The 25,309-nt window shown below is 38.6% G+C and overlaps 1 protein-coding gene across 1 annotated transcript in view; it reads right to left on the bottom strand.

Annotated features, from left to right (window-relative positions):
* Positions 1-200: 200 nt before the first annotated feature.
* The window catches only part of LOC311037129 (phosphatidylinositol transfer protein beta isoform-like), a 41,078-nt gene continuing 15,969 nt past the window's right edge, over positions 201-25,309 (bottom strand). The window contains exons 6-12 of the mRNA XM_084046219.1: positions 24,971-25,045; positions 23,561-23,644; positions 15,900-15,977; positions 13,399-13,503; positions 6,183-6,305; positions 3,928-4,013; positions 201-443 (exon numbers count right to left, since the gene is read on the bottom strand). Of these exons, the coding sequence (XP_083902345.1) occupies positions 3,966-4,013; positions 6,183-6,305; positions 13,399-13,503; positions 15,900-15,977; positions 23,561-23,644; positions 24,971-25,045 (513 nt within the window). The 3' untranslated portion in view covers positions 201-443; positions 3,928-3,965. The remainder of the gene's footprint in view (positions 444-3,927; positions 4,014-6,182; positions 6,306-13,398; positions 13,504-15,899; positions 15,978-23,560; positions 23,645-24,970; positions 25,046-25,309) is intronic.

The following is a 25,309-nucleotide window of genomic DNA, read 5'->3' on the forward strand; positions in this document are numbered from 1 at the left end:
TCTCAGAGTAGCAGTGATACACATCTGAATGAAAACAAAGCCTGTTTTGATAATAAACTAAACGTTACAGGCAATTTACGTTCTGTGCAAAGAGTTCCCCCCCATTTCATATATATATATATATATATATATATATATATATATATATATATATATATATATATATATATATATATATATATATATATATATATATATGCAAAACGTGTTGTTGTGAAAAGGAGGCTTGTGATTGGGTAATGGTCTGTACAGTACTGTTAACCAATCGGGTCCAACATCTCCAGTAAATATCGTGTGAGACAGGAACAGAACAGCGATGATGTCATCACAGGCAGGGGCCTACTTCCTCATCATGGTGGATGATGTCACAGGGCGATGACATCATCATGACCTCATTGCTCATGAGCAGCACTCATGCCACGAACCGGACCTCTGATACGCAGCTGGAGAGAGACGAGACACAGGAAGAGGAGGGGCAAGGAACAGGATGCAGAGACAGTGAGAACGGACACGAGTGTAAGACTTTACGTTTAGGTCGGGTCTATGATGCGTTAAAACCCACATTTATGATGCATTATAGCACTTGTTATAGATGCTTATAATCGTGCATGTGGTAGATCTAACGTGCTGTTCCATTGAGCTTATAATGCATAATAACCAGCAAATTATGATACCTCATAAACCTTGTTACAAGTTGTCATCCATGATTATAAACCCGAACTTTAAGTGAAGTGTTCCCGACAAAAGAATAATGCTTAAACACTTGAAGCATGCCTATTCTGGGGGGGAACATTCGGCAAAAAATAGCCGATCTACAAGCTCAAAACGCGTCGCGTTTTGAGCTTGGAGCTTTACATTTGTAATTAAAGTCAGTTTCAGTAAGACTATAGAGGGTTTAAGTGGTTGATGTGATAGACTTAGTGTGTGACTTGTTTAAATGAGTGAAACACGTTGCATTTTATTTCACGTTGCTAAGCCGTGAAAAATACAGTTACAGTAGCTTGTTTTTATACGGGTTAGATAGGTGTAAGCATCTATCATCACTTCTGTCAAACATTAAATGAGAAGGAAAAAGGCAGCAGTGAAGGATGCAGCGTACTTCTTGCCGAAATGAGGTTCTGTGAGGTAATAACAACAATATGGAACTAGCAGATCACTAGCACTACAAAAAAAAAAAATAGCAGATCTACAAGAAAATAGCAGATCTACAAGCTCACAACGCGTCGTGCTGCGACGCGTTGTGAGCTTGTAGATCGGCTATTTTCAGCATGCAACCAAGTGTAAAATCAGCCATTACGACGCCATCAAGGCACCGCCAAAAATACATTTTAGTCGACTAAATTAACTGTAGTTTTAGTCGACTATAATTAGTCGACTAAAACTAGGCAAAAACTAAAACATTTCAGATGACTAAAACCAAATGGAATTTGATTCAAAGGACTATGACTAAAACTAAATTTGCTGTCAAAATCAGCACTGGTCACCAGCATGCGTCACACTGAAAACACAAGGCGAGGGTTTCAAGAAGTTAAAGTGAATAAAAGAGACAGAGGTAGAAAATGAATTCTTAAGTCTTCACAAAACAATCCACTAAGATCAATCTCAATCGTAATCAATCTTCAGATCATTAATATTGATTATGTTGGCAAATCAAAATATATATATTGTGTTGCTTTGGGGAAAACCTACGTATTGTCATATCGTCGCCTTGCTAAACTAAAGGTTTTCAGGTTATTTTTCCTGAAAGTTTTTCAGGAAAAATAAAAAACTGATCCACAACAAAACTGTATGATATTGCTTAATCATTTCACCCAAAATGTTTATAACAAATTATGACTATTTAAATAGAAATAACACTGTCTGTCAGTTATGTAACATAAGAGATTTTAAATAGGTTTAAATAGGATTAAATCTGACTTTGAGTCCAAAAAGAAGGGAAAAAAGGCCTAAATCAGTAAATAATTTGGCCTAAGTCACAAAACCATGTGACTTAGGCCAAAAAAAAGGCCCATTTTGGCCTCAGTCACACTAGGGAGTTAGGCCATTCTACTAAAAGGGGAGTGAACAGCATGATCCTTTTCTATTAGGAGATAGGCCATTTTACCAGAGGTGTTCAGTGTCATGAGGAGCTGACTTAGGCAAAAATATCATTTTCCTCAAAAAATGACTTAGGCCATTAGTTTGGCAAGGTGACGAACATTACAAACTGTTTGATGACAAGGGGATATGAGTGGAGGCTTATTGGATTGTATTTGCCCTGATTAGATTACAGAACAGATGAACATGCAGTCATAATGTCAAAACAAAAGGTAATCACGCAGAGAACGTCCAACACAGAGAACACACACACACATACAATGGAAAGAGAACCAACAAAACAAATGAAGAATTGAAACCATGAAGTGAGATGTGTGTATATGAGGTCAACAACAAAAAAAAGCCACAACAGTTATTGAACATGCACTTAACATGATGAAATCATGCAGTGGTGTAAAGTGACTAAGGACATTTACTCAAGTACTGTTTTTTTTTTTACTTTAATGGGGTATTTCCAGTTTTCAGTACTTTCACTTCTACTCCACTACACCTCAGAGGCAAACATTGTACTTTTACTCCACTACAATTATTTGAAAACTTTAGTTACTAGTTACTTTGCAGATATACATGATTATTATATCTCTGCTGTCCGGCAGGAACCAGCTAACCTCCAAAATGTTCATTGTTCAGTTAGGAGGGTTTTGTTCATCATTGATAAGAACAGCTGAATGGATCTCCGAGGTCACCATGAGGTTGGAGGTCAAAAGGGGGTGGAGCCTGGAGTCAGCAAAACCAGCTAACTCCGGTTTATCAGAACACTTCAGGATCCAATGAAGTTAGCTGCTTTTGTCAGAAGTGCTTTTTAATACTTTTCATTGGCTCAATATATTTGTTTTACCAACACACAGATGTAAAGGGTGTTCAATGGCACTGATTTATGGAGAAAAAAATGCAAAAGGGTCAAAATGGAGTTAGCCGGTTTCTGCCGGACAGCAACGATATCAAAAAACACACATTAACCCCTTTAGCTCTGTTTTATACCTAGGCTATTTGAAAATAGCCGATCTACAAGCTCACAACGCGTCGCGATGCGACGCGTTGTGAGCTTGTAGATCTGCTATTTTCAAACAGTTCAGTACTTTTACTTTTGGTACTTTTAAGTACATTTTGATGCCAACACTGTTGTACTCTTACTCGAGTAACATTCTGAACACAGGGCCTTTTACCTCGTGACAGAGTGTGTTTATGTTGTGGCATTGCTTAAGTAAAAATCACACCCAGTGTGAAGTGGGTGGTGTGCGGTCACCCATGACTCACTTAAAAAAAATCCATAAATGTGTTTTTTTTTAAGTGCATAGTCCTATTTAATAGGACTATGCACATGTGTCTCGCTAGCCAATCACAGTGCTGAATAGAGTCAACCAATCGAGTCAGCCAATCACATTACAGCTAGTAGTGGTCATCACAGTGATGGAAGGAAGCTCACTTGAAGAAAAGTATAGATTTGCATTGAATGTGTAGTAGGGATTAGGGGCGTGCACAATGGGTGGCCAATCACGGTGCAGGATTAGGGGGTGTACAATGGGTGGCCAATCGCGGTGCAGCAAATGTCGATGTCCCAACCTCACTTATAGGGGCGGTTACACCGCCCCAAAAATATCCGAGTACTTCTACCACCACTGAAATCATGCATGAAACTGGTTAGTTGGAGGACGGTGGTCGGCGGCAAGACAAGAACAAAATGAACGAAATGAACGTGAGGCGATGATAACGTGACGGTCGGCGAGGCAGAGAGAGAGAGAGGACATGAAGACGGTGGACGGAGAGAGAGAGAGAGAGAGACAATGACATAAAAGACAACGTCCTCTCCTCTCCAGCGGTCACACTTACTCAGCCTGTCTCTAGCCTTTGACCTACAGGGACGGGATCTACTCTTCCATTGCAGAGGTGCCTCGCACATCTCCCTTCTGACGCATCTGATGTCCACATCCACAGGAGTGAAAAAAAAAGGGGGTTAAATGATGATGTGAGCCAGAGGAAGGAGGTGATCACGTCCTCCTCCTCCCTCCTCCTCCTCCTCCTGCAGTCCTCACATGGATTAAAGCTAGTTTAAATCTCACCACTGAAAATGTCCTAATGTGCGATTTGTGAAAGCGTGTGAAAGGACACACACTAGCGCCGATTCCTAAACAAAGAATACAATATGTACAATTAGGACGCTTTAGTAATATTGTTACCTGCTGTTCTACATACTGCCAACCATGTGAAGAAATCACAGATTCAGGCTTTAACCTTTTGCTTTTATATGAAATATCCGAGACGATTAGGATATGATGGAAGATGCTTCTGAACATATTGCTAGTTTGACCACTTCAAATGCTCTGATCTGAAAATAACCGAAAATAGCCTATTCTACAAGCTCTCAATGCGTCTGCGACGCATTGAGAGCTTGTAGATCGGCTATTTTTGCTGCGCAACATGCTTCCATAGAAGACGTGCTGGCTTCCATGGAATCCAAATGACTGAGATCAGTCTTGGCGACTGAGAACTTTAATCCATGAGTCCAGTCAATGCCGCCATGATTGATCCATTTAGACGGGGATCCATGTTTTAAAGCGAACATTTGTAACTCAAATCTTTGCTTCATGGGGGGGTCCCTGGAACAAACACATTTTGAGATGGGGGTCCAAAGACATATCTACATTTGTTCTCTAGATCCTAACAGTATGTTTCTGTATCAGTGGTGCTCCAATGTTTCCATGTCAAGGACCCCCCAAAATGATATGTATTTGGCCGTGGACCCCCGTCTGAAAATATGTTGTTCCAGGGACCCCCGTCTGAAAATATGTTGTTACAGGGACCCCCAGAAGCACAGATTGGAGTTCAAAATGTTTGCTTTATTTATAGCAGATATACAAGCTCATAGTGCGGCACTCTGTGCCGCACTATGAGCTTGTATATCTGCTATTTTTGAATAGCCAGATAAACCTTAAAACGACACAGATACGTTGTATTATGATACGTCGTAATGGTTTAAAGTTAAATATGTGTGAATCAGTGAAACAGTGAGAAAGGAGCCACTGATTCCTAAACCATTAACACAATATGTACAATTATGACCTTTTAGTCATGTTGTTCTAATCTATACACTGCCAGCAAGATACAAAATAGCCGATCTACAGGCTCTCAATGCGTTGCAGATGCATTGAGAGCTTGTAGATCTGCTATTTTCGCTGCCAAACCATTGGAGATGTAATATTAAAATCCATACTGTTGGATACCTTCCACTAATGTATGTGTGTCTTAGTCTGTATGTAGAATTTTATTTTTTACCTGAGGCTAAAAACAACAACCATTAAAAACCACACCCAGTGTGAAATGAGCCGTGCCTTTGATGAGTTAATTTCATCAAGTTATATATGAACTAGAGGAACAATGTTAATTCCTGTACATTCATTTCAAGGTGGCTAATTTTTATTTTATTTATACTCACTTTAACTCTCTGAGTGCCAAGAACGAGTTATACCGAGTTTAAAAATAAATAAATATATATATATATTTTTTCTTAAAGAATGTTCAGAACCCAAGATATCATCATTTGAAGATTTGCTGCTCCATTCACTTCTTGTTTAACTTATTACTGAAAAAGGCTGTTTATCGGCTCCTGAGCACTTTTTTTTTTCATTTAAAAACATTGCTGGCACAGTATGAACATATTGTTTTATTTCATTGGCACTGAGAAAGTTAACATCTGTAAAGTATTTTCACTCACTTTGACAGCTGTAAAGTATTTTTACTCACTTTGATTGCTTTTTACCCACTAGTTACTTTTTAGTGACTTTAGTTACTTTTAAGTACCTAAAGCACTTTTACTCAAATTGTAGATCGGTCATTTTAGCTTGTGTTGAATTAGTGTAACTGGTTTGCAATCAGCCGCAGCTGTTGATGCCGTGCTCAGACATACGTACAGTACCTACAGACAAACACACTAGGTCAGTTCTTGGAGCGGTCGGCACCGTTCACAAACGTTAAAGTATATCTCATTGCGTTGTTTTCTGAAATGAGCAGTTCTACATTTTCTGTTTTAGGAGAGTTGACGCCACATCGCACGACAAAGCATAAGCGGTCGTTCTTTTTTTTTTTACCTCTTCCAGCTCTTTTTGAGTCTCCTCCTCCATCCGTCTGATGTCCTCCATGGTCAGGCCCACCCAGTGGTCGATCCAGCAGAACAGCTGGCGGTGGAAGTTTGTGAAAATACGCTTCTCTTGCTGTGGAGAAAAAAAAGAAAACAGAGGACTTTCTGTTAGGAGCTTTACAATCCAGCTATGAGCTTGTAGATCTGCTATTTTTGAAAAATCTTCAGAAAATTAGTACAAATCTAATCTAATAAAAGCGAACATTTGTAACTCAAATCTTTGTCAAATCTTTTGGTCCACAGCCAAATACATATCTAGAAATGTTGTCTAAATCCTAACAGTATGTTGTTATATCAGTGGTGCTCCAACTTTTACATGGCAAGGACCCCCAAAGTGATATGTATTTGGCCGCGGACCCCTATCTCAAAATATGTTGTTCCAGGGACCCCCAGAAGCACAGATCGGGGTTAAAAATGTTCACTTTAACATATATATATATATATATATATATATATTCAAAGATTTGCACACATTTTCCACGATCTTTATAGCCAAAAAAATGTTAAAATGTGTTTCTGTAGGAGCTTTAGAATCCTTGAATCGTCCCCTCTATCAGCCCTCACATCCCATACAAACATAGTTTAGTTGAAATGATGGATTATGGCTATTTAGAAGAAAAAAAGAACATTTTCAGTCATAATGAAATTCCCCACACAATGTCTCCCTCTTGTGGGAGATGTTAAACATCAAAGCATCGTTTAAACAACACTAAATTGTTCCTGAATATTATTTTTATATATATAGAGATAGAGATATATAGAGATAGAGATAGAGATAGAGATATATAGAAATATATATAGATATATACACTGCTCAAAAAAATAAAGGGAACACCTTTGATCCCTTAATTCTTTTGAGTTTTTTCGTTAGCAGTATGTACACAGTTTATGAAAAAACTCAAAACAATTAAGGGATCAAAGTGTTCCCTTTATTTATTTGAGCAGTATATATATATATATATATATATACACACGCACGCACGCACACACACACACACACACACACACACACACACACACACACACACACACACACACACACACACACACACACACACACACACACACACACACACACACACACACATTGTGATTAGAGGTGTAACGATATAGTAACTGCATCGAAAAATTTTATCGTTTGACTTTGTATCGAATCGTTTTGCAATGCAAATAATACATTTATATCAATACTAAGTACTTGTACGTTGTATTTAGCAATTTATAAGAAGAAAAAAAGAGAAAGAGGGGTTTATATCCAGTATCCAGGTATTTATTTTTCACACAGAAGTTTTGGGTAAATAAATAGTTACTATATCGATTTTAAATCACTGAATGGAATCGTATCGTTCTAAATCAGTGGTTTTCAACCTTTTTCATGCCAAGGACCCCTAAATTGATACACATTTGGCCGCGGACCCCCATTTGAAAATGTTTTGTGCCAGGGACCCCCCCAAGAAGCAAAGATATCAGTTAATTTTCGCTTAAAAAAATATATATATTCAAAGATAATGCACACTTTTTCAAGGTTTTTCAAAAACAGCAGATCTACAAGCTCATAGCGCGGCACTCGGTGCCGCGCTATGAGCTTGTAGATCTGCTATTTTTGAATAGCCAATGCTAAGTGGTTTAAAACGATTTTTGACGCTATGTTGACTAATTTTGCTGGGGGACCCCCTGGTGCTCCCTCAAGGACCACTGGTTGAAAACCACTGTTCTTCTAAATGAACCTGTATCGTTCGTGCATCGTATCAACAACCATGTAGCGTGATACGTATCGAATCGTTGTTAACACGTATCGTTACACCCCTAATTATGATACAACTCCAGCAAAACAAAGAAACACACCAATATGACCAAGATGTACAGTATGTTAATAAGATGTACAGTATGTTAATAAGATGTACAGTGTGTTAATAAGATGTACAGTATGTTAATAAGATGTACAGTATGTTAATAAGATGTACAGTATGTTAATAAGATGTACAGTATGTTAATAAGATGTACAGTATGTTAATAAGATGTACAGTGTGTTAATAAGATGTACAGTATGTTAATAAGATGTACAGTATGTTAATAAGATGTACAGTGTGTTAATAAGATGTACAGTATGTTAATAAGATGTACAGTGTGTTAATAAGATGTACAGTGTGTTAATAAGATGTACAGTATGTTAATAAGATGTACAGTATGTTAATAAGATGTACAGTGTGTTAATAAGCTGTACAGTATGTTAATAAGATGTACAGTATGTTAATAAGATGTACAGTATGTTAATAAGATGTACAGTATGTTAATAAGATGTACAGTGTGTTAATAAGATGTACAGTGTGTTAATAAGCTGTACAGTATGTTAATAAGCTGTACAGTATGTTAATAAGATGTACAGTATGTTAATAAGATGTACAGTATGTTAATAAGATGTACAGTGTGTTAATAAGATGTACAGTGTGTTAATAAGATGTACAGTGTGTTAATAAGATGTACAGTGTGTTAATAAGATGTACAGTATGTTAATAAGATGTACAGTGTGTTAATAAGATGTACAGTATGTTAATAAGATGTACAGTATGTTAATAAGATGTACAGTGTGTTAATAAGATGTACAGTATGTTAATAAGATGTACAGTATGTTAATAAGATGTACAGTATGTTAATAAGATGTACAGTGTGTTAATAAGATGTACAGTGTGTTAATAAGATGTACAGTATGTTAATAAGATGTACAGTATGTTAATAAGATGTACAGTGTGTTAATAAGCTGTACAGTATGTTAATAAGATGTACAGTATGTTAATAAGATGTACAGTATGTTAATAAGATGTACAGTGTGTTAATAAGATGTACAGTGTGTTAATAAGCTGTACAGTATGTTAATAAGCTGTACAGTATGTTAATAAGATGTACAGTATGTTAATAAGATGTACAGTATGTTAATAAGATGTACAGTGTGTTAATAAGATGTACAGTGTGTTAATAAGATGTACAGTGTGTTAATAAGATGTACAGTGTGTTAATAAGATGTACAGTGTGTTAATAAGATGTACAGTATGTTAATAAGATGTACAGTATGTTAATAAGATGTACAGTATGTTAATAAGATGTACAGTGTGTTAATAAGATGTACAGTATGTTAATAAGATGTACAGTGTGTTAATAAGATGTACAGTATGTTAATAAGATGTACAGTGTGTTAATAAGATGTACAGTATGTTAATAAGATGTACAGTGTGTTAATAAGATGTACAGTATGTTAATAAGATGTACAGTGTGTTAATAAGATGTACAGTATGTTAATAAGATGTACAGTGTGTTAATAAGATGTACAGTGTGTTAATAAGATGTACAGTATGTTAATAAGATGTACAGTGTGTTAATAAGATGTACAGTATGTTAATAAGATGTACAGTGTGTTAATAAGATGTACAGTGTGTTAATAAGATGTACAGTATGTTAATAAGATGTACAGTATGTTAATAAGATGTACAGTGTGTTAATAAGATGTACAGTATGTTAATAAGATGTACAGTATGTTAATAAGATGTACAGTATGTTAATAAGATGTACAGTATGTTAATAAGATGTACAGTGTGTTAATAAGATGTACAGTATGTTAATAAGATGTACAGTGTGTTAATAAGATGTACAGTATGTTAATAAGATGTACAGTATGTTAATAAGATGTACAGTATGTTAATAAGATGTACAGTGTGTTAATAAGATGTACAGTATGTTAATAAGATGTACAGTATGTTAATAAGATGTACAGTGTGTTAATAAGATGTACAGTATGTTAATAAGATGTACAGTATGTTAATAAGATGTACAGTGTGTTAATAAGATGTACAGTATGTTAATAAGATGTACAGTATGTTAATAAGATGTACAGTGTGTTAATAAGATGTACAGTATGTTAATAAGATGTACAGTGTGTTAATAAGATGTACAGTATGTTAATAAGATGTACAGTATGTTAATAAGATGTACAGTATGTTAATAAGATGTACAGTGTGTTAATAAGATGTACAGTATGTTAATAAGATGTACAGTATGTTAATAAGATGTACAGTGTGTTAATAAGATGTACAGTGTGTTAATAAGATGTACAGTGTGTTAATAAGATGTACAGTATGTTAATAAGATGTACAGTATGTTAATAAGATGTACAGTATGTTAATAAGATGTACAGTGTGTTAATAAGATGTACAGTGTGTTAATAAGATGTAGAGTGTGTTAATAAGATGTACAGTATGTTAATAAGATGTACAGTATGTTAATAAGATGTACAGTGTGTTAATAAGATGTACAGTGTGTTAATAAGATGTACAGTGTGTTAATAAGATGTACAGTGTGTTAATAAGATGTACAGTATGTTAATAAGATGTACAGTATGTTAATAAGATGTACAGTGTGTTAATAAGATGTACAGTGTGTTAATAAGATGTACAGTGTGTTAATAAGATGTACAGTATGTTAATAAGATGTACAGTATGTTAATAAGATGTACAGTGTGTTAATAAGATGTACAGTATGTTAATAAGATGTACAGTGTGTTAATAAGATGTACAGTATGTTAATAAGATGTACAGTGTGTTAATAAGATGTACAGTATGTTAATAAGATGTACAGTATGTTAATAAGATGTACAGTATGTTAATAAGATGTACAGTGTGTTAATAAGATGTACAGTATGTTAATAAGATGTACAGTATGTTAATAAGATGTACAGTGTGTTAATAAGATGTACAGTATGTTAATAAGATGTACAGTGTGTTAATAAGATGTACAGTATGTTAATAAGATGTACAGTGTGTTAATAAGATGTACAGTATGTTAATAAGATGTACAGTATGTTAATAAGATGTACAGTATGTTAATAAGATGTACAGTATGTTAATAAGATGTACAGTATGTTAATAAGATGTACAGTGTGTTAATAAGATGTACAGTATGTTAATAAGATGTACAGTATGTTAATAAGATGTACAGTATGTTAATAAGATGTACAGTATGTTAATAAGATGTACAGTATGTTAATAAGATGTACAGTATGTTAATAAGATGTACAGTGTGTTAATAAGATGTACAGTATGTTAATAAGATGTACAGTATGTTAATAAGATGTACAGTATGTTAATAAGATGTACAGTATGTTAATAAGATGTACAGTATGTTAATAAGATGTACAGTGTGTTAATAAGATGTACAGTGTGTTAATAAGATGTACAGTATGTTAATAAGCTGTACAGTATGTTAATAAGATGTACAGTGTGTTAATAAGATGTACAGTGTGTTAATAAGATGTACAGTATGTTAATAAGATGTACAGTGTGTTAATAAGATGTACAGTATGTTAATAAGATGTACAGTGTGTTAATAAGATGTACAGTATGTTAATAAGATGTACAGTATGTTAATAAGCTGTACAGTGTGTTAATAAGATGTACAGTGTGTTAATAAGATGTACAGTGTGTTAATAAGCTGTACAGTGTGTTAATAAGATGTACAGTATGTTAATAAGATGTACAGTGTGTTAATAAGATGTACAGTATGTTAATAAGATGTACAGTATGTTAATAAGATGTACAGTGTGTTAATAAGATGTACAGTGTGTTAATAAGCTGTACAGTGTGTTAATAAGATGTACAGTATGTTAATAAGATGTACAGTGTGTTAATAAGATGTACAGTATGTTAATAAGATGTACAGTATGTTAATAAGATGTACAGTGTGTTAATAAGATGTACAGTATGTTAATAAGATGTACAGTGTGTTAATAAGATGTACAGTGTGTTAATAAGATGTACAGTATGTTAATAAGATGTACAGTGTGTTAATAAGATGTACAGTATGTTAATAAGATGTACAGTGTGTTAATAAGATGTACAGTGTGTTAATAAGATGTACAGTATGTTAATAAGATGTACAGTATGTTAATAAGATGTACAGTATGTTAATAAGATGTACAGTATGTTAATAAGATGTACAGTATGTTAATAAGATGTACAGTATGTTAATAAGATGTACAGTGTGTTAATAAGATGTACAGTGTGTTAATAAGATGTACAGTATGTTAATAAGATGTACAGTATGTTAATAAGATGTACAGTATGTTAATAAGATGTACAGTGTGTTAATAAGATGTACAGTGTGTTAATAAGATGTACAGTATGTTAATAAGATGTACAGTATGTTAATAAGCTGTACAGTATGTTAATAAGATGTACAGTATGTTAATAAGATGTACAGTATGTTAATAAGATGTACAGTGTGTTAATAAGATGTACAGTATGTTAATAAGATGTACAGTGTGTTAATAAGATGTACAGTATGTTAATAAGCTGTACAGTGTGTTAATAAGATGTACAGTATGTTAATAAGCTGTACAGTATGTTAATAAGATGTACAGTATGTTAATAAGCTGTACAGTATGTTAATAAGATGTACAGTATGTTAATAAGATGTACAGTGTGTTAATAAGATGTACAGTATGTTAATAAGATGTACAGTATGTTAATAAGATGTACAGTATGTTAATAAGATGTACAGTGTGTTAATAAGATGTACAGTGTGTTAATAAGATGTACAGTATGTTAATAAGATGTACAGTATGTTAATAAGATGTACAGTATGTTAATAAGATGTACAGTATGTTAATAAGATGTACAGTATGTTAATAAGATGTACAGTATGTTAATAAGATGTACAGTATGTTAATAAGATGTACAGTGTGTTAATAAGATGTACAGTATGTTAATAAGATGTACAGTATGTTAATAAGATGTACAGTGTGTTAATAAGATGTACAGTATGTTAATAAGATGTACAGTATGTTAATAAGATGTACAGTATGTTAATAAGATGTACAGTGTGTTAATAAGATGTACAGTATGTTAATAAGATGTACAGTATGTTAATAAGATGTACAGTGTGTTAATAAGATGTACAGTATGTTAATAAGATGTACAGTATGTTAATAAGATGTACAGTATGTTAATAAGATGTACAGTATGTTAATAAGATGTACAGTATGTTAATAAGATGTACAGTGTGTTAATAAGATGTACAGTATGTTAATAAGATGTACAGTGTGTTAATAAGATGTACAGTGTGTTAATAAGATGTACAGTATGTTAATAAGATGTACAGTGTGTTAATAGGTGTTTTACCTTGTGGATGAAATTTTCTATTTTGCTTTGAAGACCCCACCACTTGAACTTGACGGTGACCAGTTTGTATGCACACATATATGGACAGTCTGACTTCAGCTCGTTCTGTAGGAGGAGGTGATAAAACAACATTATCTTTGGTACAACAGAGAGAACCATTTGCTCAATGACACACGGCCAAATATCAGTGGTGGAAAGTAACTAAGTACATTTAACTCATTGGCAGTGGCGTGCACAGACATTTTGAGGGGCAGGTGCTCAAGTAAATTACACTTTTTTTTGTTTACTTGGTCTGCTCTTTTTTTCCCTCTACACCTATACCTCTTTGCCAAAAATAGCCGATCTACAAGCCCACAACGGCTCGCAGCGCGAGGCGTTGTGGGCTTGTAGATCTGCTATTTTTGGCTAAAGTTCTCCTCAGAAAAGGGATGCTAGGTTTCGAGTGGTTATGGTAAAAAGAAACATCATATCACAAAAAGATTTGGCGGACCCCCTGTAGTAACTCTGAGGACCCCCTAGGGGCCCCGGACCCCCTGTTGAAGACCCCTGCTGTAAACTGAAAAAAAAAAAAACTTTTATTTTTATTTTTTTGGGCACTTCTGGTCAAGAGGGCAAAGGGCAGGTGCTCTAGCACCACCTAGAGTCTATCTGTGCACGTCCCTGCACATTGGGTGCCAAAACCGTATATATACTGTATTTTGAAAAAGAAAAAAAAAAAAAATCTTTAGCAACAGGAGATATCATGTTTCGAAGATTCTTTTTTTACAATGTATTTTTGACTATTTTTGACTATTTTCAACTGACTGCAACTATGGAACGGATTTCCGAATGTTTTTAATTTTTCCCCCCCGATTGTACGAGACCTCTATATAATGAATGGATGCTTTTTTTTTACATGGATTTGCTCGTCGTGGAGTCTAGAGCTTTAAACAGTAAAGCGCAGTCAATGGGGAGAATGCTGGCACCCAACGTAAGTTGTTATGAAAAAATGCTGGCACCCCATGTGTTAAGTACTGTACCTAATTATAATTTTGAGGCATTTGTACTTTACTTGAGTATTTCCAAATTATTTCCAATACTTTTACTTCTACTCCACTACATCTCGGATCCAAATATTGTACCTTTACTCCACTACATTTATTTGAAAACTTTAGTTACTAGTTACTTTGTAGATTTTGATTATTATTACAAAACATACATTAGCCACTTCAGCCCTGTATACATTTCGGCCATTTGAAAATAGCAGATCTACAAGCTCACAATGCGTCGCGATGCGCCGCATTGTGAGCTTGTAGATCTGCTATTTTCAAATGATTTTTATACATTTGAAAACTTGTGAAATGGGACATTCTGCATAATGAGTACTTTTATTTTTGATACTTTAAGTACATTTCGATACCAATGCTTTTGTACTTTTTACTCAAGTACATTTTGAATTCCGGACCTTTACATTCAACAGAGTATTTCCATATTGCAGAATTGAAACTTTTACTTGAGTAAAAAAATGTGAGTACTTAGTTTCACCACTGGCCAATACATAACTACACAGACAGTGTAAAGTGCGTACGCATGCATCTTTTTTTCTGTGTGGCAATTCCATATATGACAGTACAGACTACTGACACTATAGGCATTTGGTGACGATAATTGTCAATATTATTAGCATCCATGATCCATCCATCTGCAGGCTGGCAGACGGCTGTTACTTAAAGGAGGAGTTCACCCAAAAAAGTGACTTATTTTCTATCAATTGCACACCCTATGAAGCCTTGAATCCATGGATTATTTTTTGTTTTTGTCGCATTACTAAAGCTAATAGCAAAGTAGATTATTTGTGTCTCCTACCGGAAATACACACGGTCATCAAATTATTGTCTTAGGAATGCCACAAAAACAAAAATAAATCCATGAAATCAAGTAGGGGTGTGCCGATGCACTAATTTCACGAAACGATACGATACGATATTGGGCTCACAACTTCGATACGATACGCACTTTTTTTATTATGACAATATATGGGGGAGAAAAAAAGCAAATGTGCAAACAAATAATTCTGTTTTTGCATTATTCAGACATGCAAACTTGTAGCTTTTCAGATACAATAGCCGTTTTCAATCCAAATAGGGCAATAGTGTGACACCTGACCCGAAAAAAACAACATGTTGTCACCCTTTTCACCTCGGGACTGTTTGCATGGCTGATTATTATGATTGTAAAAAAACAATATTGTCAAGAAAACGTATCGCGATACATCGGCACACCCCTAAAATCAAGGCTTCATGGGGTGTGTAATTGACGGAAAATAAGTCATTTTTTTTGGGTGAACTCCTCCTTTAATCCATTGTTGCAGAGCTGTGGCCAGTTGAATGTGGCTTTATTGTAAGCGAGAGGAACGGAGATATAGGCATTTTCATACAGGAAATAAACAGGAAGTAAATGAGCTGTGTGAGTTTGGAGAACCACTGGTTTAAGTTGATCTCCTCTCATACAGTACACAGTACCATCCATTCTGGGCCCAGAGGTCCTCTGCCCGTCTTAGTGGAGTGGAACAGAGTAGGATCCTCTCCTTCCTTGTAGTCCTGCAAGCAAGGATGAAACACACACACGATCACACAATGAACCGATCTCTGTAGATACACAAAGTAAGTCATGATAATGACTGGGTGAGCTCCTTGGTGTGGACCAGAGTCTATATGTAGGACATATAAACATACGTTTATATCAGGTGGTGCACTGACTGCATGTGGTGTAATCTCTCAAGAACAGATTCTGCTCTGCGTTGGAATCTGTCGTGAAGTTTCGTCATATCGCGTACGCACTGGCCTACAAGTGGGCGTGCCTTCAGATCAGGAAGCAGGCGGCGCTTTACCCAATCAAATGTAGTGGGCGGGATTTACGTGTCCGCCGATCCTTCCCCACTAGAAACAAACCGAAACTCATTTAACAATAGCGTCCTCGGAGCAGACAAAACCACGGAAAGATATTCACATTTTAACTTGTTCTTTCATCATAGAAACAAGTGGGCTTATAACCAAAACCATCCATGTTCTCTGGGAGAAGTGGTGTTAGTGTTCTGTGTATAAATATTGTTAGTGGGAATGAAAACATAGTCGCACCACCGGAAGTGAAACGCTGAAGGCAGACCAAAACCCCGGTTTCCTTGATGAAGCAGGTTTCCCTGCTTCGTGAAAATTATAGAGACTAGACCATACCCGGTCGGCGCAGCGCAGCCGTGGGGGGATAAGCGCACATGATCTGGCAACCCGGGAGGCAGTTCGTCCCATAGCTGGGCAGCCCCGTAACCATGGCGACACTGTTTTACACAAAAACGCTAATAAGAAGCTGAGATTTGATGAAATTGGAAAACGGGCTTCACAGTTAAGTTCAGATGGTAATGGTCAATGGCTGTGTGCAAAATCAGAGCAATTGGTCCAGCCACTGAGGAGAACCGGGTAGCTTCACCTACTCACCACCGTACTCACCACTACAGAGGTTACTAGAATTATAGTAGGATGAAGCAGGTTTCCCTGCTTCATCTCTATCTCTCAGATAGGGGGTCCTTGGCCTGAAACACGTTGAAGACCCCTGCCCCCCCCCCCCCCCCCCCCCCCCAGGACCAGACCAACAGATCGTGACAGTTACTGTATCAGTCTGCTACTGGGCCTGGTGGGGGGTGGGGGGGGTCTCTCTACTTAAATGTGTTATTTTAATCCATTGCCTCTGTGGTCAAAGAGTGCCAAACACCTTGGGGCAGATGGACCCTGGGATTAACCCTCGGCCTGGAACGCTCATCCACTTAAGTCATTATTGTACAAGAGAGCAGCCGGTTGGACAGAGAAACACCGCAGGTAGCCCTGAGAACAAATGTTCCTCATCCATCCAGCAGAGGGGATGAATGACCGGTGTCCTTGACTGCTCCTTTTTATAGATCTCATACCCACGCTCATCTAGAACGTCTTCTACTCCATTGTGGTTCTCAAAGTGGGGTCTTTTGGGGGGGGGGTTTCCAGGGGGTCCCCAGCAAAAAGGTGTTAATATAGCATCGCAATGATTTTAACCACTTTAACCATTTAAACCAGGGGTCTTCAACAGGGGGTCCGGGACCCCTAGGGGGTCCTCAGAGTTACTACAGGGGGGTCCGCCGTAATTATTGTGTGATATTTCTTTTTTCGCAATAACCACTTCAACCCTAGCATCCGTATTCTGAGGAGAACTTTAGCCAAAAATAGCCGATCTACAAGCTCACAACGCCTCGCAGCGCGAGGCGTTGTGAGCTTGTAGATCTGCTATTTTTGGCAAAGAGTTATACTGTAGGTGTAGAGGGGAAAAAGAGCAGACCAATTAAGTAAACAAAAAAAGTTGAATCTGAAACACAATTTTATACAATATAGAGGGGGTCCCTGCTTCATCTCTCTCTCAGCTAGGGGGTCCTTGGCCTGAAAAGGTTGAAGACCTCTGATTTAAACGTTGGCTATTCAAAGATAGCAGATCTACAAGCTCATAGTGTGGCACGAGTGCCGCGCTATGAGCTTGTAGATCTGCTATTTTTTGGAAAAATCATGAAGATTTGTGCTTCATGGGGGGGGGGTCCCTGGAACTAAATATTTCGAGATGGGGGGGTCCGTGGCCAAATACATATACATTATGGGTGGTCCTTGACATGAGAAAGTTTGAGAACCACTGATATACTCTATCACTGTTGAAAACGTTGTCCCCGTGGTGTTTTCTATACTAGCTCAGAGTCAGGCCTCATAGGTGTTCTGTAAGAATGAGCTTCATGTGATTAAGAGAATAAAAAAACAGTCAGTCAGTCAGTATGTAAGTAGACCTTGGGGGAACCCCAGCAGTTCCAGAGCCACGTGGCCCACATTTCTAGCCTGGTAAACCCTCCCTCCAGAAATCTCATTTCCATTTGATTTCTGGAGTGAGTCTGGTCTGATCCGCCTTTCTGCAATATTGGCTGTGTACGCCAAACTGACGAGCCTATCAGCGGCGTCGCACATCGTTCTGTGATTGACAGCGACAGTTGGCCAATCAGGTGGCGAGTTCGAGTGAGCCCGAATGAAGCCGAGTGCAGCCTGAGAGCCGCCGACAAAAGACGAACGGCAGCCTTTGTTGTTGTCCGAGTGCCTTCACGTCTTTTTTTCGTTTTTAAAACGGTCTCAAACTTGTTTTTTGAGGCACGGAATTTACTATTAAGATATCGTTTGGATAGAATTTAGTTGTTTAACTTCATATATGTGGTCAATTAATCATGACAGAGCCTATTTAAAAATATAAATTCAGAGAACCGGGAGGGGCGGGCTGTGGCACGCATGTATCCCAATAAGGCAACCTATTTTGGGCATGGCGATCTCAAAAGTCCCGTTGCGTCATATTAGTGACGGAGGTGGTAAAACTCCACTGCCATTCGCTGAAGGGGAAAAACGATCATTGGCTGAAGGGGTTGTCAGTCAACGGTATTACTCCCGCCCAACTCCAGCCCACAGCCAATATTGCAGAAAGGCGGATCAGGCCAGACTCACTCCAGGAATCAAATGGAAATGAGATTTCTGGAGGGAGGGTTTACCAGGCTACCACATTTCAAGGAGTCTATCTCCTGTGTCTGTACTGTAGCAGGAGGCAGCTTGATGTTGGACAATAGTACAGGGTTGTTGATTTAGTCCACTAAAACTACGATGAAAAATGTTGGTCGACTACCTTTATTCACTGACAAAAACTAAATATAAACTAAGCTATGATGACTAAAACTAAGACTAAATATGTTGACAATTTCATCAACAAATAAAAACTAGACTAAAATGTTAGTGAGGGATCTAGTGGAGAAGAGATCCAGTAGAACTAAAAGACAAGTCGTTTTATGTTTGGTTGCACTCTGAAAATAGCAGATCTACAAGCTCACATATCGGCTATTTTCAGCATGCAACCAAGTGTAAAATCAGCCATTAGGACGCCATCAAGGCACCGCCAAAACACATTTTAACATTTGATCATAATCTTATGATATTTAGTGGACTAAAACTAGACAAAAACTAAAACATTTCAGAATGACTACATTATGACTAAAACTAAATGGAATTTTATTCAAAAGACTAAAAAAAACGAAATCAAAATTTGCTGTCAAAATCCACCCTCTCCACAGGGCCTTGTGACCGGCCCTGATACTGGCTGTCAAACAGGATTTTAATAGTCTTTGGTATGATGACCACGGCCGGGGGATTGAACCCTGACCTCCCCGGTCTCAGGGCGGAGGACACTCTAAAGCAAAAGGCCACTATAAGCTGGTATCGGCGAGTACAGACTTTCAAAGCCCTTCAGCAATAATCTCTATTAAGTCTAACGTCTCCGGTTGAGTGAGCAAATGATGGCTTGTTTTTTTTTTTCACAAGTTAAAGCCACGATCCGTAAGATTCATGTCCTATCAGGAGTTTTGAACCAGAGTCTTGACTTGACCACTGCCATTTACTACTACCAAATCTGAAACGGAAAGCCTGTTTGGGGCAGAGGGTATACTATGCTTTGAGCTTCATGCAATAACTCATATCAACCAGTAGTGGTCCTACAACTACCTGGCCAATGGAAGAACAAGGAGACCAACTATTACCACAGCGGATGTGTTAGTTATATTGTACCAACATACTCTACCTAGTACCTACCATAGAGATTGGTGGTTAAAATATCAACACACACACACGCACGCACACACACACACACACACACACACACACACACACTCACACACTATGGATTGCAGCTTTAATTCTAGTCATCCTTGAACCTCCAACACCTAATGCTTAGACACTAAGGATTAAAGGTGACCAGCTGTACATGAAACGCCCCCCCCTCCCCCCCATGATGGTACACACACACACACACACACACACACACACACACACACACACACACACACACACACACACACACACACACACACACACACACACACACACACACACACACACACACACACACACACACACACACACACGTTGAAGAATAGAGCATCTTCAACATGTAGTAGCAGACCTCATCCTGAGGGTGGCGACACACACCCTACTGGGACCCAATGGTTGTCAGTACTATCCTACTATAATCCTACTATAATTCTAGTAACCTCTGTCTGTTTGTCTCTCTGTAGTGGTAGGTGAAGCTACCCGGTTCTCCTCAGTGGCTGGACCAATTGCTCTGATTATGCACACAGCCATTGACCATTACCATCTGAACACAACTGTGAAGCCCGTTTTTCAATTTCATCAAATCTCAGCTTCTTATTAGCGTTTTTGTGTCAAACACTGTCGCCATGGTTACGGGGCTGCCCAGCTATGGGACGAACTGCCTCCCGGGTTGCCAGATCATGTGCGCATATCCCCCCACGGCTGCGCTGCGCCGACCGGGTATGGTCTGACTGCTAACAGACATAACAGCTGCAGGACACATTATAGTGTGTTTAACCACTAATACCAAGTCATCAAAAGGAGAAACGGTCCAAAACAAAGGTTTAAAAAATGGTCTAATATTTTAATATATGTTTACTTTAGCATTCGATAATTGTCAGTCAAATTCAGTGAGACAGTGCTGAGACGTGGCCATTTAATAGGTCCTGTGACCCGGTGAGACAAAGGAGGAGCCCGGCCAGGATAGCCTGGTAAACCCTTCCTCCAGAAATCTCATTTCCATTTGATTCCTGGAGTGAGTCTGGCCTGATCCGCCTTTCTGCAATATTGGCTGTGGGCTGGAGTTGGGCGGGAGTAATACCGTTGACTGACAACCCCTTCAGCCAATGATCGTTTTTCCCCTTCAGCCAATTGCAGTGGATTTTTACCACCTCCGTCACTAATATGACGCAGCGGGACTTTTGGGACGGCCATGCCCAAAATAGGTTGCCTTATTGGGATACATGCGTGTCACAGCCCGCCCCTCCCGGTTCTCTGAATTTATATTTTTAAATAGGCTCTTTCATGATTAATTGACCACATATATGAAGTTAAACAACTAAATTCTATCCAAACGATATCTTAGTAGTAAATTCCGTGCCTCAAAAAAAAAGTTTGAGACCGTTTTAAAAACGAAACTAAGAAGTGATGGCACTCGGACAACAACAATGGCTGCCGTTCGTCTTTTGTCGGAGGCACTCAGGCTGCACTCGGCTTCATTCGGGCTCACTCGAACTCGCCACCTGATTGGCCAACTGTCGCTGTCAATCACAGAACGATGAGCGACGACGCTGATAGGCTCGTCAGTTCGGCGTACACAGCCAATATTGCAGAAAGGCGGATCAGACCAGACTCACTCCAGAAATCAAATGCAAATGAGATTTCTGGAGGGAGGGTTTACCAGGCTACGGCCAGGAGGCCTCCCACAGAGCCTAGCCCCTCCACGTGACAGAGCCTCCCCCAGCCCCGGCAGAGTAGTTCCAGAGAAGCGGACTGAGTGGCCCCTGTCTCTCCCTAAGAGGACTGACTGCGGGGGGGGGGGATCAACCCCCGGCTGGGTCACCTGGGCGAGGGTGTATGTTGTTACGAGACCCGAAACACCCGTTGACCCCAGGCTACAACACTGATGATACGTCCCAGGTGCATCCACGTGAATGATTTTCTTTACAGTGGCATCTACACAACAACACCAAGTGATCTCACTAGTTTACAACGACCACTTCGGTCTGCCACCTCGGGGCGACTGATTGCCTCGTCACTCAGGGGTCCTTCTGGTCGATTGACACGGTCATGACTTTTTTCTGTTCTGGCCCCACAGTGGTGGAATGAACTTCCCACTGATGTCAGGACAGCAGAGTCACTGCCCATCTTTCGCCGCAGGCTGAAAACCCACCTCTTCAGGAAACACTACCCTTCCTCTTTGCCTGGCCTACTTGTTGTTAACTAGTTGTACGAACTCTTGTTTTAGTTTTGTATTGTTTTATTGGATCTTGTTTAGTCAATACACTTATTTGTTTTAGCTCGTGCTCATTTGATTTAGCTATTTTGTCTCATGTGTTTAAGAAAGTAGGTAGCTGATATATGTCACTTTTACCTTAGCGCTAGGTTTACTCTTAGTTGCTTGTTTTTTACAGGAAATGCACTTCAGACTTCTGGTGATTAGTAGTTTCGTTCCCTACCTATGTTGAATGACCTTATTGTAAGTCGCTTTGGATAAAAGCGTCTGCTAAATGACTGTAATGTAATGTAATGTAATGTTTACAACCACCTAAATCAGGGTTCCCCAATAGGCGGGCCTGCGAGAGGCAACTGCCCGGCCCCGCGACGACTCCTAATATCTGTATTACTGTTCAAGCAGACTGACAAACACATCTGTAAGTGAATTGTTGATTCTGGACTTATTTAGATTTTCAGCATGTACAACTGGCTGCTGTTAATCTGTATTACTGTTCAAGCAGACTGTAACAACCAAACGTTTCAACCCATTGAGACCTGGAACTGTGTCATTTTTAGATTTGAGCTAAAAAAGCATCATTTTACACTTTGGGCTATTCAAAAATAGCAGATCTACAAGCTCGTAGAGCGGCACCGAGTGCCGCGCTACGAGCTTGTAGATCAGCTATTTTTGAAAAATCGTGAAAATGTGTGCAAATCTTTGAATATATATATTTTTTAAAGCGAACATTTTTATCTCAAATCGTTGCTTCTGGGGGGGTCCCTGGAACAACATATTTTGATGGGGGTCCGCGGCCAAATACATATACATTTTGGGGGTCCTTGACATGAAAAATATTGAGCACCACCGATATAGAAACATACGTTTTTCAGAAAACTGTTGAGATTTAGGAGACATGTAGAATCGGCTTCAGGTCTCAATGGGTTAAGTTATTTTGTTTCCAGACAGAGTGCATTTTTCCCTTGTGTGACCCTCAACACAGGACTTAAGAATCCCAGGCCTAAAATAACACACACAATAACACAAAATGTCAAATTAGCTCGATTAGAGGGAAAAAAACAAATAAAAAAATAAACATTTTACCCAAGACATAATTTGGCCCTTGGGGGAAAAGTAATTAGGGAACCCTGACCTAAATGATGGTTTTGTTTGGTTGTGCACTGTGACAAAAGCCCTGACTGACTACTCCACTCTGTAGCACGGCTCACAGACCGGAGACACTGTTACTGTGAGTCTGTGAGAAAAAAGGAGGCGTTTCCACCTAAAGACTCACCGCAGCCGCCACTTCCTCGTTGTTTGTGATGTCTATGGGAACCACCTCCACCGTCTTCCACGTAGGATCGTCCAGATCGTGCACCTGTTACACATCAAAGCATGGAAATGATGAGACCGTCAGGAAATAACTTATTTAACAATAGGATTATTTATGTATATGGACTACAAAGTTTAATGTACTCCGAGCACGGTGCCCTACCCATTATCCCTAAACTTCTTTGCCATTTTTGTCTCCGCCAGGCCGAAGGCATGGCGAGAGAGTATGTTTTACCCTCCGTCCGTCCGTGTGTGTCCGTGTGTGTCTGTGTGTGTGTGTGTCCTGTCTGTGTGTTAGCAGCTAATCTCTGGCACCGTTGGCCCGGTCGCTGCGAAACTGTGCACACACACTCCCTGGATGCCAATTCAGAACCTCTGCCTCAAATCTTTCACATGGGCCTGTTATAGCGCCACCAGGAGGCAGATTTGTGCAAAACCCTTTTTTTTTTACATTACTCCTACAGATTTTATCCAAACGTCATGCAAATCGGTACACATTATCTCTATAGTCATGTGATCAACACGGATCTGTCCCATTTCCCATATTCCATCCTCATTGGCTAAGGTTTGCTTCCAAAATGTGCCAGATTGGTCCGTTTTGAACAAAATGCCTCAAATCATGAACGCAGCTTGCGATTTCCGTGAAATTTCACAAACACATTCCCACTAGGCCAAGGAAGAAATGCCACCCATTTTCACAGCAGGTCTAATTTAGCAAAACACATTTTTGGAACAAAATGCCTCAGTGTCCGATTGAAGAATAAATGGCACTCTTTTCACATTGGCCTATTATAGCGCCACCAGGAGGCCACAATATCGTACCTGACCTGGCGGAGACCTTTTCAAAAACATTTTCAAATAGTTCAAATAGCCGATCTATAAGCTCACAACGTGTCGATGTTGATCGGCTAGTTGAACTATTTGACAATGTTTTTAAAAATAGTAAAAAAAATGGCAAAGAAGTTCAGGTATAATCGATAATAGGGCTCTTAACCCATTGAGACCTGGGGCGATTCTTAAAAATGTTTTCTAAATCCTAAACTTTTTTTAAAAATATTTTTCCAAAAAATAGCAGATCTACAAGCTCATAGCGCGGCACTCGGTGCCGCGCTATGAGCTTGTAGATCTGCTATTTTTGAATAGCCAAAGAAATCTAAAGTGACACAGATGCGTTCCAGGTCTTAGCGGCTTAATGTATTTTCTTTTCTGTTTTTCTTTATGTTTTGTTTTCAAATGTATGTTTTTATAAATGTATGTATTGTTTTTATCCACAGGAAGACTAAGACTAAGGGGAGCATGAATGATATCCATGCTCCCCACTCTCTGTGGCAGTGCATGTGGTACAAGGTTTAGCATCTTTACTGTGACTTACATTTTCTAATGTTCCCATGTCCGGTTTATGCCAGGTCTCGATCTTTATCATAAAGTCGTCTTTCATGTACTCGTTCTGTAAAACACAGGAAAGCTCCTTTAACACAGGGTGCATGAGCTGGACATAAAAACATATTATACTGTATATATGTTGATGTCCCTGGCCTGCACACACACACACACACACACACACACACACACACACACACACACACACACACACACACACACACACACACACACACACACACACACACACACACACACACACACACACACACACACACACACACACACACACACACACACACACACACACACACACACACACACACACACA

This window comes from Gymnoscopelus microlampas (genome assembly GCF_963454915.1).
Source record: "Gymnoscopelus microlampas genome assembly, chromosome: 21".
NCBI classification, from domain to species: domain Eukaryota; kingdom Metazoa; phylum Chordata; class Actinopteri; order Myctophiformes; family Myctophidae; genus Gymnoscopelus; species Gymnoscopelus microlampas.